The 15,720-nt window shown below is 36.8% G+C and overlaps 1 protein-coding gene across 1 annotated transcript in view; it reads right to left on the bottom strand.

Annotated features, from left to right (window-relative positions):
* Positions 1-1,864: 1,864 nt before the first annotated feature.
* Positions 1,865-15,720, bottom strand: part of LOC111062756 (Ca(2+)/calmodulin-responsive adenylate cyclase) — a 69,709-nt gene continuing 55,853 nt past the window's right edge. The window contains 5 exon segments of the mRNA XM_039441053.1: positions 1,865-1,999; positions 4,316-4,725; positions 6,073-6,302; positions 12,715-12,928; positions 14,256-14,512. Of these exon segments, the coding sequence (XP_039296987.1) occupies positions 1,882-1,999; positions 4,316-4,725; positions 6,073-6,302; positions 12,715-12,928; positions 14,256-14,512 (1,229 nt within the window). The 3' untranslated portion in view covers positions 1,865-1,881.

The raw sequence follows: 15,720 nt of genomic DNA, 5'->3' as shown, positions 1-15,720 counted from the left end.
ATACTGTGCCCTTCTTACACTCTTACACTCCCAACAACACACTAATAATAGACAGTGTATAGGGTGTCTATGTTGCAAATGTGAGTGTTAACTGAAGCCGATAGTCCTAGTAGTTGTTTTTGGTGAAGCTATGTGACGCTGGTAGTCTCTCATACTGTGCCCTTCTTACACTCTTACACTCCCAACAACACACTAATAATAGACAGTGTATAGGGTGTCTATGTTGCAAATGTGAGTGTTAACTGAAGCCGATAGTCCTAGTAGTTGTTTTTGGTGAAGCTATGTGACGCTGGTAGTCTCTCATACTGTGCCCTTCTTACACTCTTACACTCCCAACAACACACTAATAATAGACAGTGTATAGGGTGTCTATGTTGCAAATGTGAGTGTTAACTGAAGCCGATAGTCCTAGTAGTTGTTTTTGGTGAAGCTATGTGACGCTGGTAGTCTCTCATACATACTGTGCCCTTCTAAAGGTGCGTACAGATTTACGCCCCGCGAACATGAGCAATTCACTTTTAATCAGCTGATACCAAGCTTTTTATATCTATATCTTATACCGTTTCTGTAAAAATACAGATATAGTCAGCTGATTAAAAGTGAATTGCTCATGTTCGCGGTGCGTATATCTGTACGCACCTTTACACTCTCACACTCCCAACAACACACTTACGCGACTCAGGTGGAGAAGAGACTGGACTCTAGTGGAGAGCATGTGTTTCCAAATGGTGACAGTCGCGGAGACTATAGTTGACTGGTCTGAGTGTCACCATTTGGAAACACATGCTCTCCACTAGAGTCCAGTCTCTTCTCCACCTGAGTCGTGTAAATGTGAGTTGAGCCTTTCACTCCCAACAACACACTAATAATAGACAGTGTATAGGGTGTCTATGTTGCAAATGTGAGTGTTAACTGAAGCCGATAGTCCTAGTAGTTGTTTTTGGTGAAGCTATGTGACGCTGGTAGTCTCTCATACTGTGCCCTTCTTACACTCTTACACTCCCAACAACACACTAATAATAGACAGTGTATAGGGTGTCTATGTTGCAAATGTGAGTGTTAACTGAAGCCGATAGTCCTAGTAGTTGTTTTTGGTGAAGCTATGTGACGCTGGTAGTCTCTCATACTGTGCCCTTCTTACACTCTTACACTCCCAACAACACACTAATAATAGACAGTGTATAGGGTGTCTATGTTGCAATGTGAGTGTTAACTGAAGCCGATAGTCCTAGTAGTTGTTTTTGGTGAAGCTATGTGACGCTGGTAGTCTCTCATACTGTGCCCTTCTTACACTCTTACACTCCCAACAACACACTAATATAGACAGTGTATAGGGTGTCTATGTTGCAAATGTGAGTGTTAACTGAAGCCGATAGTCCTAGTAGTTGTTTTTGGTGAAGCTATGTGACGCTGGTAGTCTCTCATACTGTGCCCTTCTTACACTCTTACACTCCCAACAACACACTAATAATAGACAGTGTATAGGGTGTCTATGTTGCAAATGTGAGTGTTAACTGAAGCCGATAGTCCTAGTAGTTGTTTTTGGTGAAGCTATGTGATGCTGGTAGTCTCTCATACTGTGTCCTTCTTACACTCTTACACTCCCAACAACACACTAATAATAGACAGTAATCAGAGAAGAAATTTGCAACATAAACCATGGAATATCTTCTTATGCTATCTGTTCTCAATAGTTCTAACCCCTTCTCTTCCAAGCAATGCTCAAACTTTGGATATCACTCTAGAATTAGCTAAATAATAGATGGTTTTTTATTAGTAATCAGTAGAAGAACGAGGTTAGTATTAGTATAGAGTTAGCCGCCACCAGTTGCAATGCAAAGTCAGAATCCTTCATTTAGCCACCATGTCACTGTACTGCTCTTACCTGCTCAACAGCGGCCTACAAGTAGTTCCATTTTCGTCCTCCAGCAGACCGAGAGCGCGCTCCTGTAGCAGCGCCTTTGCCCTAACTGTGTCCATACCAGACGCCGTAACAAACCTTTGCAATTGAAATTAAAATCATATAAAATAAATGATAAACCGATTAACTAAAATAACAAAATTATACCTTTAATAAAATACAATAAATTAAAAAAAACAAATAAACTTACATGGGCCTAAATAAATGGAAAACTAATTAACTAAAATAACAAAATTATACATTTTAGTGCCGTTCGCACAGCGACAGTTTAAACTAAATTTCATTTCAAACTGGATTAAATCACTACCTCCGTAAACAAGGCCATAGTCCATTCGTGTGAAGTCACCACAGGTAGGGCTCCTACACCAATAAAAATCTGGTGTGGCGCACTCACACCACTTTCCTTGCCGTAATGAAAATTGATCACCTGACGCTAGTGTTCCCGCGCATCTCAAGTCTACTATTCAAAGATTTGAGCCAGCTGGTGACAGGGCAATAACGCTGGAGACACACATGAGGTCTGCTATGTCTTCATAGTGAATAATTTAATAGAAACAACAATAGTTTGCAATTAAATAATCACATTTTCTCGAATTTGAAGCTTATTTTCAATTTTAGGTGAAAATATTACTGAACATTAATAGTAGAGATTTTCATGCTCAATCTACTCCACTTGATTTTTTTTGTTTCAATTGTATCTGAAGCCTGATAATTGGGAATCTATCTGCATTGATTGGGCGGAGCTCCTGAAATTTTTACGGATATGGGACTTGTGGCAGTTGATAGAGCTTATCGATGACTATTTTAGGTATGAATTTGATCAAAATTGTTGGAGCCGTTTCCGAGAAAATCACGAAAAACCCTGTTTTTGGGAGATGAGATATCGTGTACACAGACGCACATACACTCATACACACACACACACACACACACATACACACACACACACATACAGACCAATACCCAAAAACCACTTTTTTGGACTCAGGGGACCTTGAAACGTATAGAAATTTAGAAATTGGAGTACCTTAATTTTTTCGGAAAGCAATACTTTCCTTACCTATGGTAATAGGGCAAGGAAAGTAAAAACACTAGTTAATATAGATCAGCTGATATGAACGAATTCTTATCGGTGTAGGAGACCTACCTGTGCTGACGTCACACGAATGCACTACGGCTTTGTTTACGGAGGTAGTGATTAAATCCATATCAAGTCTCATTCGTTATGATGTGGTTCATTTTGAGTTTAAGCCACCAGCTGATTAAATTCAGTTTAATCTTTGACTGTGCAAACGGGATAAAATAATAATAATAATAAAAAATATGAATAAACTAGCATGAGCCTAACAAAATATATTATTTCAGATCACATTCACATAAAATTAAAACTTTCTGACTGTCATTTTATCTACAGTGATATCCAGTTATAATGTCAGTGGAAAATGTGAGACCACAGCGTTGACGATTCTCTGCCATGCCTTCTATACCACCGGGATGTCTGATGTAATATTAACTGTCAATTCTTGTGTAAAATAATAATCAATCATATTTTATTCGCCACGAAAATATATACTAAGTCCCGTTTGCACAGTGCTAGTTTAAACTAAATTTCATCTTAAACTGGATTAAATCTATATCAAGTATCATTTGTTATAATGTGATTCATTTTGAGTTTAAGCCAACAGCTGATTGAATTCAGTTTAAGCTTCCACTGTGCAAACGGCCCTTGAAGTTTAATAGATTTTAGATCAAGTATTTAGTTAATTATATTTCTAGGCCTACTAAGAACCAGTGTGGGTCCGCCACAGATGCTTTGCACTCAGTAAGGCTAGGCACACACCAGCTAGTCAAGACAAGACAAGACATGATCAGACACGTTTAGTCACAATACTTCACATAGTTGCTTATGTCTGATTGCAATGACTAATCAGTGTGAGGAAATGATAGGACTGCAGAGTTGCCGAAAATAATTGACCGAGCGAAGTGAGGTTTTAGATTCAAGTCGACGGTTTGGCATTTCTCTTAATGTTTGAATGTTTATATGTTGCGCATTTACGGCGAAACGCAGTAATAGATTTTCATGAAATTTGACAGGTATGTTCCTTTTTTAATTGCGCGTCGACGTATATACAAGGTTTTTTGAAATTTTGCATTTCAAGGATAATATAAAAGGAAAAAGGCGCCTCCTTCATACGCCAATATTAGAGTAAAAATCAGACTATAGAATATTATTCATCATAAATCAGCTGACAAGTGATTACACAGATGTGTGGAGAAGCCAGTCTATTGCTGTATTTCCATAAGGTCTATAGTTTCAATCAGGTACTTGTGGATGAGAATACTGCGTGAGGTCTACTGTTCACAGAACTACTAGTTTAGAAGTTTTTTGTTTACCTGGTCTGTGGCTGCTGCTGTTGTTTGACCCTCGAACTGCCCAAAATTTTTCGAATTTGGCGCTCAAATTCGGTTCCACCTCCCTCTTCCTCTTCATCATCCTCTTCCTCCTCCTCTGCCTCAGCTGCAATCTGCTGCTTCTTGCTCGCCTCTGTCTGACTGCTACTATCGACTTTCGATCGACTATCGACTCTAGATCGACTATCGACTTTCGACCGTCGATGTCCGCTCGAAGTCGACGTTGTGGTGGTGGTTGTGTTGGTAGTGGTGTTGGTTTGGCTTTCGGCCGCCAGAGTGCAACACCTGTGCTGATCAGCTGATTCTGTTACTCCAACAGCTGTTGAAACAGCTGACAGCTGATTTGCATTAGTACTGCGACCGGCCGGCGTAAGGCCACAACTACCACACGGCTGTAAACATAACATTTATTTTTATAAATACAAAAAATGTATTTTCCTCCACCTACTGTCTAAAGTACTTACTTTACTCCCTGAAACCTAATACTAAAGTGTCACTTTATCGCTCTCGGTAGTAAAAAACAGAAAAACTCCCTAGGGAGTAAAAGTGACTCCATTTAAATAACATGGGGAGCATCTCTATTTTGAAACTTACATTGTAATAGGTGAGAAGGTCTAAGCTCAGATGAGAAAGCATAATAGAGGAGTCTGTCATTGAGTCAACTGAATTCAATACCACAACCAGAAATTTTATCAACTCATGAAATATATGTTTGTATGATAATTATTATATTCTTAATATTAGTAGACGATAAAAATGTATACAATTTTTAAAATATTTTATTCTATTCATAATACCAGCCAACAAATATTTTTGATCTGCAATTCAAATCTGAACCGCGTGATCTGGAGTCAGCCATTTTTGGTAGCTGCCCAGCTGATATAATTGTTACAACTTTTGCCGATAGATAGCGCAATCGGCAGTACCAATCAGACAACCGGTTTTTAGGTTTTGGATTTAGGTTATGTTGTTAGGAATCATTGTCACCAATACGTAAGTTATTAGAATGATTTTATTTGCAGTTTCTATAAAAAAATGTAGATGGAGGAAAAATGTTGTGTACATCACGAGCGAAAAATACTTTTTCTCCCTCAGGAAAATTGCTGCCCTCGGCTTCGCCTCGGGCTTCAAACTTTTTCCCACAGGGAGAAAAAGTCGTACTTTTCACTCTAGATATACAAATAACTATTTATAAATACATAAAATGTATTTAATACAGTTCAGAAATAGATCAACAAACTTTGTCAGGGTGGTACTACCTCACATCAAAATAAACAAAACAGTGCTATAGTGAGGTCCACGTTAAGGTGATTAATTTCACGAGGACCAATCAGGGAAGCCGTCTTTTCAATAAAACCTTCTCTGATTGGTTCTCGTGAAATTAATCACGGTTATAATTTGGGACCAATCAAAGAAGATGTCTTTTCAAAAAAACCTTAAATGATTGATTTTGGTGAAATTAATCACGGTTATAATTTAACCGGTTTTTGTGCAACCATGTAAAGTTTACTAACGGGCGGAGCGACATTTAATTTTAATAGAAGCTGTTAAATTTATAATCGGGCGGAACCCTGCAAAGGCGAGCGTAGCGAGCCTTTGCTTAGCGACCTTTAATTTTAATAGAAGTTGGTAAATTGTACTATGAGGCGGAGCCCCTTGCTTTGCGGCTTTTAGATTGAGATGCTCCCACTTGAATTGATTAATGCTTAGCTGTGTTGGTGTTGGTGAGGTTGCCCAACCTGTTGGTGCCTGTTGATGTGGTCGAGGCTGGCATAGCTGGTGGAGTCCCCCGTCTGCACGGCTATGGAAGAATCACCTCCACCGTTGCCACTCTTCCTTTCCGAGTCGGCATTGTTGCCACCTTTCCGCACCTTATGGTTGTCGGACGAGCGCCGACTGCCCGCCGACGAACCGCCCTGACTGGCTGCACCGCCGCGGGTCCTCGCGCCTCCACTACTGCGACCGCTGCCTGAACATGTTCAACAAATCGCTAATTAATTCACTCAATCAAATACAATATGATTATCTATATAATAAGAGAGAGTAGGGTTGTGTGTGTTCGTTTTATTTGCATCAAAACATGTCAACTTGTGGATTGCAAACCGCAAAAACGGGAATGATTTAGAACTCCAAATTTTGCAAATAGATTCAAATAATATCAATCTCGTAGATAAAATATAGCATAATATATCCCATTGTTTGTAGAATAAATATAGATTTTTGTAACAAATTATGGTGTTGCTATCCTTGTCTAGCATTCCACAAAGCAAAGCAGATAGCGAATTTATCGAATCATAGTGTTGTGTATCGAGTTGAGATGATACTGTATCATATGGTGTTGATAGTGTACCATATTGTGTTGATACTGTATCAGATGTGGCGGCCCGGGAAACGAACCCGGTACCTCCTAATTGCCAGTCAGGAATGCTGCTAACCTTTACAACATTCCCGGGCTGACAAATAATTTTTGAATAGTAGTGCTCATTGAATTTCCAGCTGAGAGATAGAGATTGGTGTGGCCTAAGGTTAGGGCCACACGAGCGCACATAGTGCAACTTACTTTTTGCGGCCGACGCCAATGCATCATCGTCAGTTGGCTTTACGCAATGGAACCAGACGAAGCAATAACTTTTGCATGTCTCGACGTGCGTTGTAGCATTTCTGCGCAGTTCAAAAATCACCGTCCGTTACGACTTCCGTTACTTGGTACGCACGTACATCGTGTGTTGTCACCAATTCACTTCTATGTATTTTTACAACGGACGCATGGGGATACACCTCTGATCCTCTGTGCCAATGTGGACAAATTCAATCAATGAATCACCTAATATCTAAGTGTCCACAACACTCATATCATGGAGGGCTGACACAAGTTCATGCTGCTGGGAAAGAGGCATGTCAGTGGCTCCACTACTTACCTGAGTCTATTAGTATTCAACATATCAAGTGTAATAGTATATTTCGCACCTAGGGCCGAAAATGAGACTTTTCTGGCTCGAAATCGGTTTTCAAGTCCGAGGCCGTAGGCCGAGGACTAGAAAAGATTGAGAGCCGGAAAAACATTTTTGCCCATGGTGAGAACGTTATTTTTCGCCACACAGAAAAATAAACAATATACATATGAGAATAATTGTCTATTATAAGCACTTCCGAAAGCAAAAGTGGAAGGTCATAGCTCTAGCAAATCTGAGGTAATCTGAATATCAAGAAATTGTCCAAGTATTTTTATTTTTTATTATGATTTGTCTAAAAGATTATGTAAGAGGTTGAGTTTATACTTTTTATTCTTTCAAATGACAATAAGATGATATTATTATAAATGTTTTAATTATTGAATGATAAACACAAATAATGAAAAGTTTTTGATCAGCTGTTTTAGCACACTTGAAATTTGGTCAATCTGAATGTCAACGGAAGTTTAGGTTAGAAGTTCTATCCTACTCTGAAAATCGAATTATTTGAATAGTTTATAATATATATATCTTATCTGTATTTTATTCATCCAAATAAAATGATAGTATATTATTGCAGAATACTTTATTGAATTCTAGAAGCATAAAATGATTCCGTTTATCCACCATGTTCCGTGATAAACGCTGTAACTAGGAGGTTTGAGGTTAGATTCTATTATACTCTGAAAATTGAATTTGAATAGTTTATAATATCTCATTTGTATTCCATTCATCCAAATAAAATTATAGTATCTTATTGCAAAAACTTTATTCAATTCTAGAAGCATAAACTGATTCCGTTTCATAAACTATTTTGTAAACACGTTCACATCAAATCAGAATCAGCTGACTTCAAGGTTATTTTACAGCCCTAGGGCCGTAAAAATTTTACCGGCCTGGTCAGAAAACAATCACTTTCGGCCTCCATATGACGCACGTAAACCAGCTCATTACATCCAAGTGGGGCGAAAAATTATTATCGACCTTGGCCTATGATTGCATAAGCATATTGTCACCTGGTCATATGGGCAATACCTACTTTTACTTCAGCAATACCTACTATTACTAAGTAATACTTAGTAAGTAACTTACTAAGTAATAGTAGGTATTGACTTCAGGCCCCACAACTGATCTCTAAACTATGACGTCATAAACTATGACGTCATCACATGTAGATCCATGATCTACTGGCTTTACGCAATGGAACCAGACGAAGCAATAACTTTTTCCTACAGTTACGTTGAAAAGTGGCCATTGCTGCACTGATTACAGAACGCAAAGAATCACTTTTCCGCTCTAGTGCGGGAAAAATTTTTCTGCACTCCAGATTTGCAACATGGCAGCACAAAATACTTAGTAGGTTATATGGAGCAACAGTGCAGCAAAATCAAAATGAAGTTGGTAACAGTGACTGGGCTGCTATAGTGAGCAGAGGTGCAACGAAGCACACCAAGCAAATTATTATTCATATATTATAACCAAGGACAACATTTTTATTCAATTTGACAATAAATTAAGGTTTTTATCAATAATAAAATTACACAGAAAAACATTTGATGGATTTCAGGCAATTTTACCCATAATTGCCCACTTTTCATATTCAATGGTAACTGTAGGAAAAACTTAATGTGAAATACGTGCGCAAAGTTCCTCTGCTGCACTCAAGAAACCGTTTCACTCGTAAACGTTTCTTTCGGTGCAGCAAACTGTCACTTTGCGCACTAGTTGCACAAATAACTATTACATGTCTCGACGTGCGTTGTAGCATTTCTGCGCGGTTCAAAAATCACCGTCCGTTACGACTTCCGTTACTTGGTACGCACGTACATCGTGTGTTGTCACCACTTCACTTCTATGTATTTTTACAACGGACGCATGGGGATGACAGCATGGGGATACACCTCTGACCCTCTGTGCCAATGTGGATGAATCAATGAATCACCTGATATCTAAGTGTCCACAACACTCATATCATGGAGGGCTGACACAACTCCATGCTGCTGCAGAAGAGGCATGTCAGTGGCTCCCCTACTTACTTGAGTCTATTAGTATTCAACATATCAAGTGTAAAATTATTATCGACCTTGGCCTATGATTGCATAAGCATATTGTCACCTGGTCATATGGGCAATACCTACTATTACTTCAGCAATACCTACTATTACTAAGTAATAGTAGGTATTGACTTCAGGCCCCACAACTGATCTCTAAACTATGACGTCATAAACTATGACGTCATCACATGTAGATCCATGATCTAATGGCGGTAAGCAAGCGAAATAAGAGCGCTAATGCTTGTTATCACATCTGACATGGTGATCAAGTGTGGAAGAACAGTGTAAATAAAGTGTGAGTGGAAAATTTAATTGAAGTGTGAAAATAAAATGAAAATGAACAGTGTAAATAAAATGTGAAATAACAGTGTAATTAGAGTGTGGAAGAACAACGTAAATAAAGTGTGTGAAAGAACTTTTAAACTAATAAATTAAAAAGTAAAAGCCAAGTGTTGGACTGTCCATAACATCCTAATATTAAAGGTTTTACCTAACTGAAAAACATTCTCCTGATGGGTTTCTTTGTACCACAGATTTATTGTGTTCAAGTTTGTAGGAGCCTCTTTCCTAAAAAAGTGTTACATCTAATTTGGTTTATCTTTGATTTACCTCTCCTTCGATTCTGATACAGGTTATTATTAAGTATTTTTGGTTGAGATAAATTTATCAATACAGTAGCTCTATCACTGAATCGAGTAGGCCTATGTCTATCAAGCTGAAAGTATGGATAAATTATTGCATTTGTGGAATAAAGTGTTTTTATTTCAATAAAATATATATTTAATTAAATACAAATGTCTTTAATCTGAAATTTATGTAGTATTCCATCCAATAAAAAATTGATACAGTAACAAAAGTTACATTGATAAGCTAGTTTAAACTACTACGATCTAGGAAAGATCAATCTACATGTTATGACGTCATTAATTAGTTGTGGGGCATGAAGTAATAGTAGGTATTATTAATAATAATAATAATAATATAATAATAATAATAATAATATAATAATAATAATAATATCGAGTGACCTGGCTGGCTCAGGTCTGGAGTCAGAGTTTTCAGGTCGCAACTGATCAATTTCAGGGCTTCTAACATGACCTAACGACTGCTTTTTAGGCTGCCGGGACCTAGGTATTGATATGGTTTAGGTATTGGTATGGGGAATACATATGAATCATATATTTATCTCATATTGATCAGGATTTTAGAGTTTTTAAATTAAAAGTTCAATGAACAGTATTTTTGTCTTTGAACAATCTTTGTCATCGACAGAAAGATTGTTCATTTATGTGTTGTCAATATTAACGTAGCTTCTCTTGTTTCTAATACAAACCTGTGCGACAGATGAAAATACGTACTTGAAATGACTTTCATGTTTGGCATTGACACGTTAAGCCGTCGGTCCCGGCTGCCTAAAAAGCAGTCATTAGGTCATGCCAGAGGCCCTGAAATTGATCAGTTGCGACCTGAAAACTCTGACACCAGACCTGAGCCAGCCAGGTCACTCGATATTATTATTATTATTACTGAGTTTATATTAATACCCAAAATTTAGCTTTTGGGGGAGAGCTCGTTCGTTAGGACTGTGAGTTAAGTCCGGCTGATCCAGTGAAGAAGGCTAGATTTCGTTTTATAAATACAGTTTTTATTTCAATAAAATATATATTTAATTAAATACAAATGTCTTTAATCTGAAATTTATGTAGTATTCCATCCAATAAAAAATTGATACAGTAACAAAAGTTACATTGATAAGCTAGTTTAAACTACTACGATCTAGGAAAGATCAATCTACATGTTATGACGTCATTAATTAGTTGTGGGGCATGAAGTAATAGTAGGTATTATTAATAATAATAATAATAATAATAATAATAATAATAATAATAATAATAATAATAATATCGAGTGACCTGGCTGGCTCAGGTCTGGTGTCAGAGTTTTCAGGTCGCAACTGATCAATTTCAGGGCTTCTAACATGACCTAACGACTGCTTTTTAGGCTGCCGGGACCTAGGTATTGATATGGTTTAGGTATTGGTATGGGGAATACATATGAATCATATATTTATCTCATATTGATCAGGATTTTAGAGTTTTTAAATTAAAAGTTCAATGAACAGTATTTTTGTCTTTGAACAATCTTTGTCATCGACAGAAAGATTGTTCATTTTATGTGTTGTCAATATTAACGTAGCTTCTCTTTGTTTCTAATACAAACCTGTGCGACAGATGAAAATACGTACTTGAAATGACTTTCATGTTTGGCATTGACACGTTAAGCCGTCGGTCCCGGCTGCCTAAAAAGCAGTCATTAGGTCATGCCAGAGGCCCTGAAATTGATCAGTTGCGACCTGAAAACTCTGACACCAGACCTGAGCCAGCCAGGTCACTCGATATTATTATTATTATTACTGAGTTTATATTAATACCCAAAATTTAGCTTTTGGGGGAGAGCTCGTTCGTTAGGACTGTGAGTTAAGTCCGGCTGATCCAGTGAAGAAGGCTAGATTTCGTTTTATAAATACAGTTTTTCTGTCACAGATCGGGCAGTTTAAAAATAATTGTATTATTAAGGGAGACGGGTTCTGAGCCTATTCATTGGTTCAGTTAATTTTTATTCTTTTAAAATACCAACTGTAAAGTCGCGATTAAACCAGTGGATGCCAAAGAGGGAAGCCATATTCAAAGGTATAGGTGACTACTACTGGATAAGATCATTGTTCTTAATTTTCATAACCACAAAAATTGAATCATTGTAAGCAGCAGCGAGTTGTTTTCCCCATTAAATTAAATTTTAATATTGTGTTTGTATATATATTTATATTTTATCTTTTTGGAATAGAGAAAAATTCATATTTATAATTTTTCAAGCATGTAAACCGAAAGGTACCAATTAAATAAAGTTCTAGTATTTCTATTCTCTTTTGTTATCATTAGTTCTTTTCCCTCCTTACATAATTGGTAAAGGCGACTCATCATATAGATATTTATCTAGGGCCACTCCCGTGTTTCGGATGGACACGTTAAGCCGTCGGTCCCGGCTGCCTAAAAAGCAGTCGTTAGGTCATGTCAGAGGCCCCTGAAATTGATCAGCTGCGACCTGAAAACTCTGACACCAGACCTGAGCCAGCCAGGTCACTCGATATTATTATTATTATTATTATTATTATTATTATTATTATTATTATCATTATCATCCTTACAATATCTATCGAATTTCCATCTAGCTGTTTACCCTGTTGTCAATATTTATAGTAGCAGAAGTCTCCGGGGTGATTTACAGCATTTAATTTGGATTTTCGTTTAATAATAATAAAATTATGTCATGGAAATAATAAAATATATAATATAGTGATATAATCAAAAAATCCCACCTTTACTGCTGCTATTATTGTTGTTGCCGCTGCTTCCCGCACCGTTTTTGGCAGGCGAAAAGCTGCGCGATGACGTCATAGCTGCTGTGACGTCACTGGTCACTGGGTTGTTGTTGTTGTTCTGGATGTTGCGTTGTTGTTGGAGTGAGAGAGCCACTGCCAGCTGATCGTGTGAGGCGAGCGGAGAGAGTTCTGGCGACGAGCATGGATTCACCTGGGTGCCAAATACATACATTACATTAGTAATTTGATTGTGAATTTGAATAAATAAAACTTTTAGAATTATGTGTTTCGAATTCAAAATGAATGAATGAATGAATGAATTTTATTTGCCAAAAACAAAATACAAAAAAGCTTTAGAAAAAATAAGTATATGCTACTGCACTTAAACCAAGATACATACATTTATTTAATTAGATATAATAACGAAATGATATCCTTTACACTACAAACAATAGTTTTAAAATGAAGATTCAATTTATGATCACATGCATAAGTACAGTAGGTGAGGCAAAAACACCGGCAAAAGGAAGATTCCTTGTGCGCCAGTGTGAGTCGTAAATCAGCTTAATCAGGGATGTAATATATAAACTTGAATCTATTTTTAATTCATTTATTTTTATAATACAGATTGATAAAATAATTATTCTAACTTACAAAATGGCACTACCGACAAAGAAAAACTTGTGCGCCGGCAGTGAGTTCGAACAACTAGGTACTGCAAACATGTCAATCATAAATAAAACTTAGGCTCAACTGACACTTAGGCGACTCAGGTGGAGAAGAGACTGGACTCTAGTGGAGAGCATGTGTTTCCAAATGGTGACACTCAGACCAGTCGACTCTAGTCTCCGCGACGTCACCCCATTTGGAAACACATGCTCTCCACTAGAGTCCAGTCTCTTCTCCACCTGAGTCGCCTAAGTGTTGTCACCTGGTCATATGGGACATATATATTATATGAATCATATATTTATCTCATATTGATCAGGATTTTAGAGTTTTAATTTAGAAAAGTTTAATTAACAGTGTTTTTGTCTTTGAACGATTTTTGTCATCGACAAAAAGATTGTTTATTTCATTTGTTGTCAAAATTAATGTAGCTTCTCTTTTTGTTTTTAATAACAAACGTACCGCTTGTGCGACTGATAAAAATATGTATTTGAAATGGCTTCCATGTTTGGCATTGACTGAGTATATTTAATACCCAAAATTTTCTTTTGGTGAGTGTGTGGTGTGTGAGCTCGTTCGTTAGGACTGTGAGTAAAGTCCGGCTGTTCTGGTGAAGGGGATAGATTTTGCTCTTGTTTTATAATACAGTTTTCCTGTCGCAGTTCGGGCAGTTTAAAGAGAATTGTATTATTGAATAGGACGGGATCTGAACCCATTTCATTGGATCAGTTATTTTGATTTTTTTAATTAATAATTAACGCCGCGAAATACCAGTTGAGCCTTACACTTTCATAATTTCTTGATTTATTCTATTTCATTAACTTTCTAACATGACACCACATAGAACCAAGGGCGGGCATTGAACTCACCTGTATATCGGAGGGAAACAACCAATGCTCGGCGGTGGTGGGGGGTATTCCCCCTCTGCCCCTACTCCTAATATGCGGAGGTGGGGGTGAAGGAGAGGGAGATGCATCAGTGGTGCGACTGTAGGACTCGTCCGACGAGCTGATCGACGGCGAATGGTTCAGCGAACTGATCTCATCAGCTGACGAGTGCACTCGGTGGTGGGGCGAAGAGGCGTGGCCTAGATGCTGAGGCCAGTGCTGATTGGCTGACGATTGACCTGCGACAAATTCAAATGTCAATATTAATTTATTATTTATTCTATCCTATACTATTAAACGAGCAATTTCTGTTTATATGTTTAAATTTTTATATATCTGTATGTGACCGGATCTCGAAAACGATTCTCACGAAATTTGGAACAAAGTAGGTTCAAGATATAAAAATTCGATTGCACTAGGTCTCAACCCTGGGATAACTCGCTGAATGACATTAGAAGGATAAATACGTCCTTGAAAAACAGCTGGAAATTTTGTCGTTTGTTGATACAGTAATGGAAGTGAGTGAACGAGTGCATGTGTGTGGGATCATCCAGCTGATTTATTTATTTATTCTACTTCCAACGGTACAACACCAATTTTATTTATTTATTTCATTGGCAATTACAGATCATAATTATAATAAATATAATATGATTGGGAGAAGACAACAGGCATAGCCCAAAACTGTCTTCTCCCAAATTTTTACAAATAAAAGTTTCAAAAAAGAATAAGGTTAATATTTCACTTTCACTTCAAAAAGTCCAATTTCCACTTCAAAACTAATGACAAAACTGAAAATTTTGAATTTAGATATTTAAAAACTGATTAAATACAGAAATATTCCACTCAAATCTCTACAAATTAGAAATTTTTGAGAAATTTTGCAAAATTTTGAGCCAGAAAAGAAACAAAACTTTACTATTAGCACAGCTGATAATTACATAAAAATAACACAGAAAAACAGATAACAGCAAAAAATATATAAATAATATACAATATTATAAAAATGCAGAAAAAGAAATAAGAGAAAAAATATATATTTAAAGATAAATAATATACAATAATAGAAAAACATCTATGTGGATAATTTGAAACAGAAAAATGGGAATATAAAATAAATCATAGTTAACAAACGATATTATATCAAAGTGAAAAGGCGCCATGTATGCCACAAGGGGCATTGTATGTATGTATTGTATGAATTTTCTTTTTCATCTTTCAAATAGCCTATTCCGCTGGTTTTAAATTATTATATATATGTTGTAAAGTCACTGCCGCCAGCCTGAACGACTAATAATTTAGTAATATTAATATTGTATAAAATACTTCCTACTTTATTCCTTCTTTTATTCCTTTTAGTTCTTAATTAACTCCTTATTTATCATGCTTATAATAATGTTATTTATTAACTCTATTACTCTTACTTCTGATTATTATGTTCTTTTTT

Source organism: Nilaparvata lugens, chromosome 14 (assembly GCF_014356525.2).
Source record: "Nilaparvata lugens isolate BPH chromosome 14, ASM1435652v1, whole genome shotgun sequence".
Taxonomy (NCBI): Eukaryota; Metazoa; Arthropoda; class Insecta; order Hemiptera; family Delphacidae; genus Nilaparvata; species Nilaparvata lugens.
The sequence above is the reverse complement of the archived record's forward strand: the minus strand, read 5'-3'. Positions and strand labels throughout refer to the sequence as shown.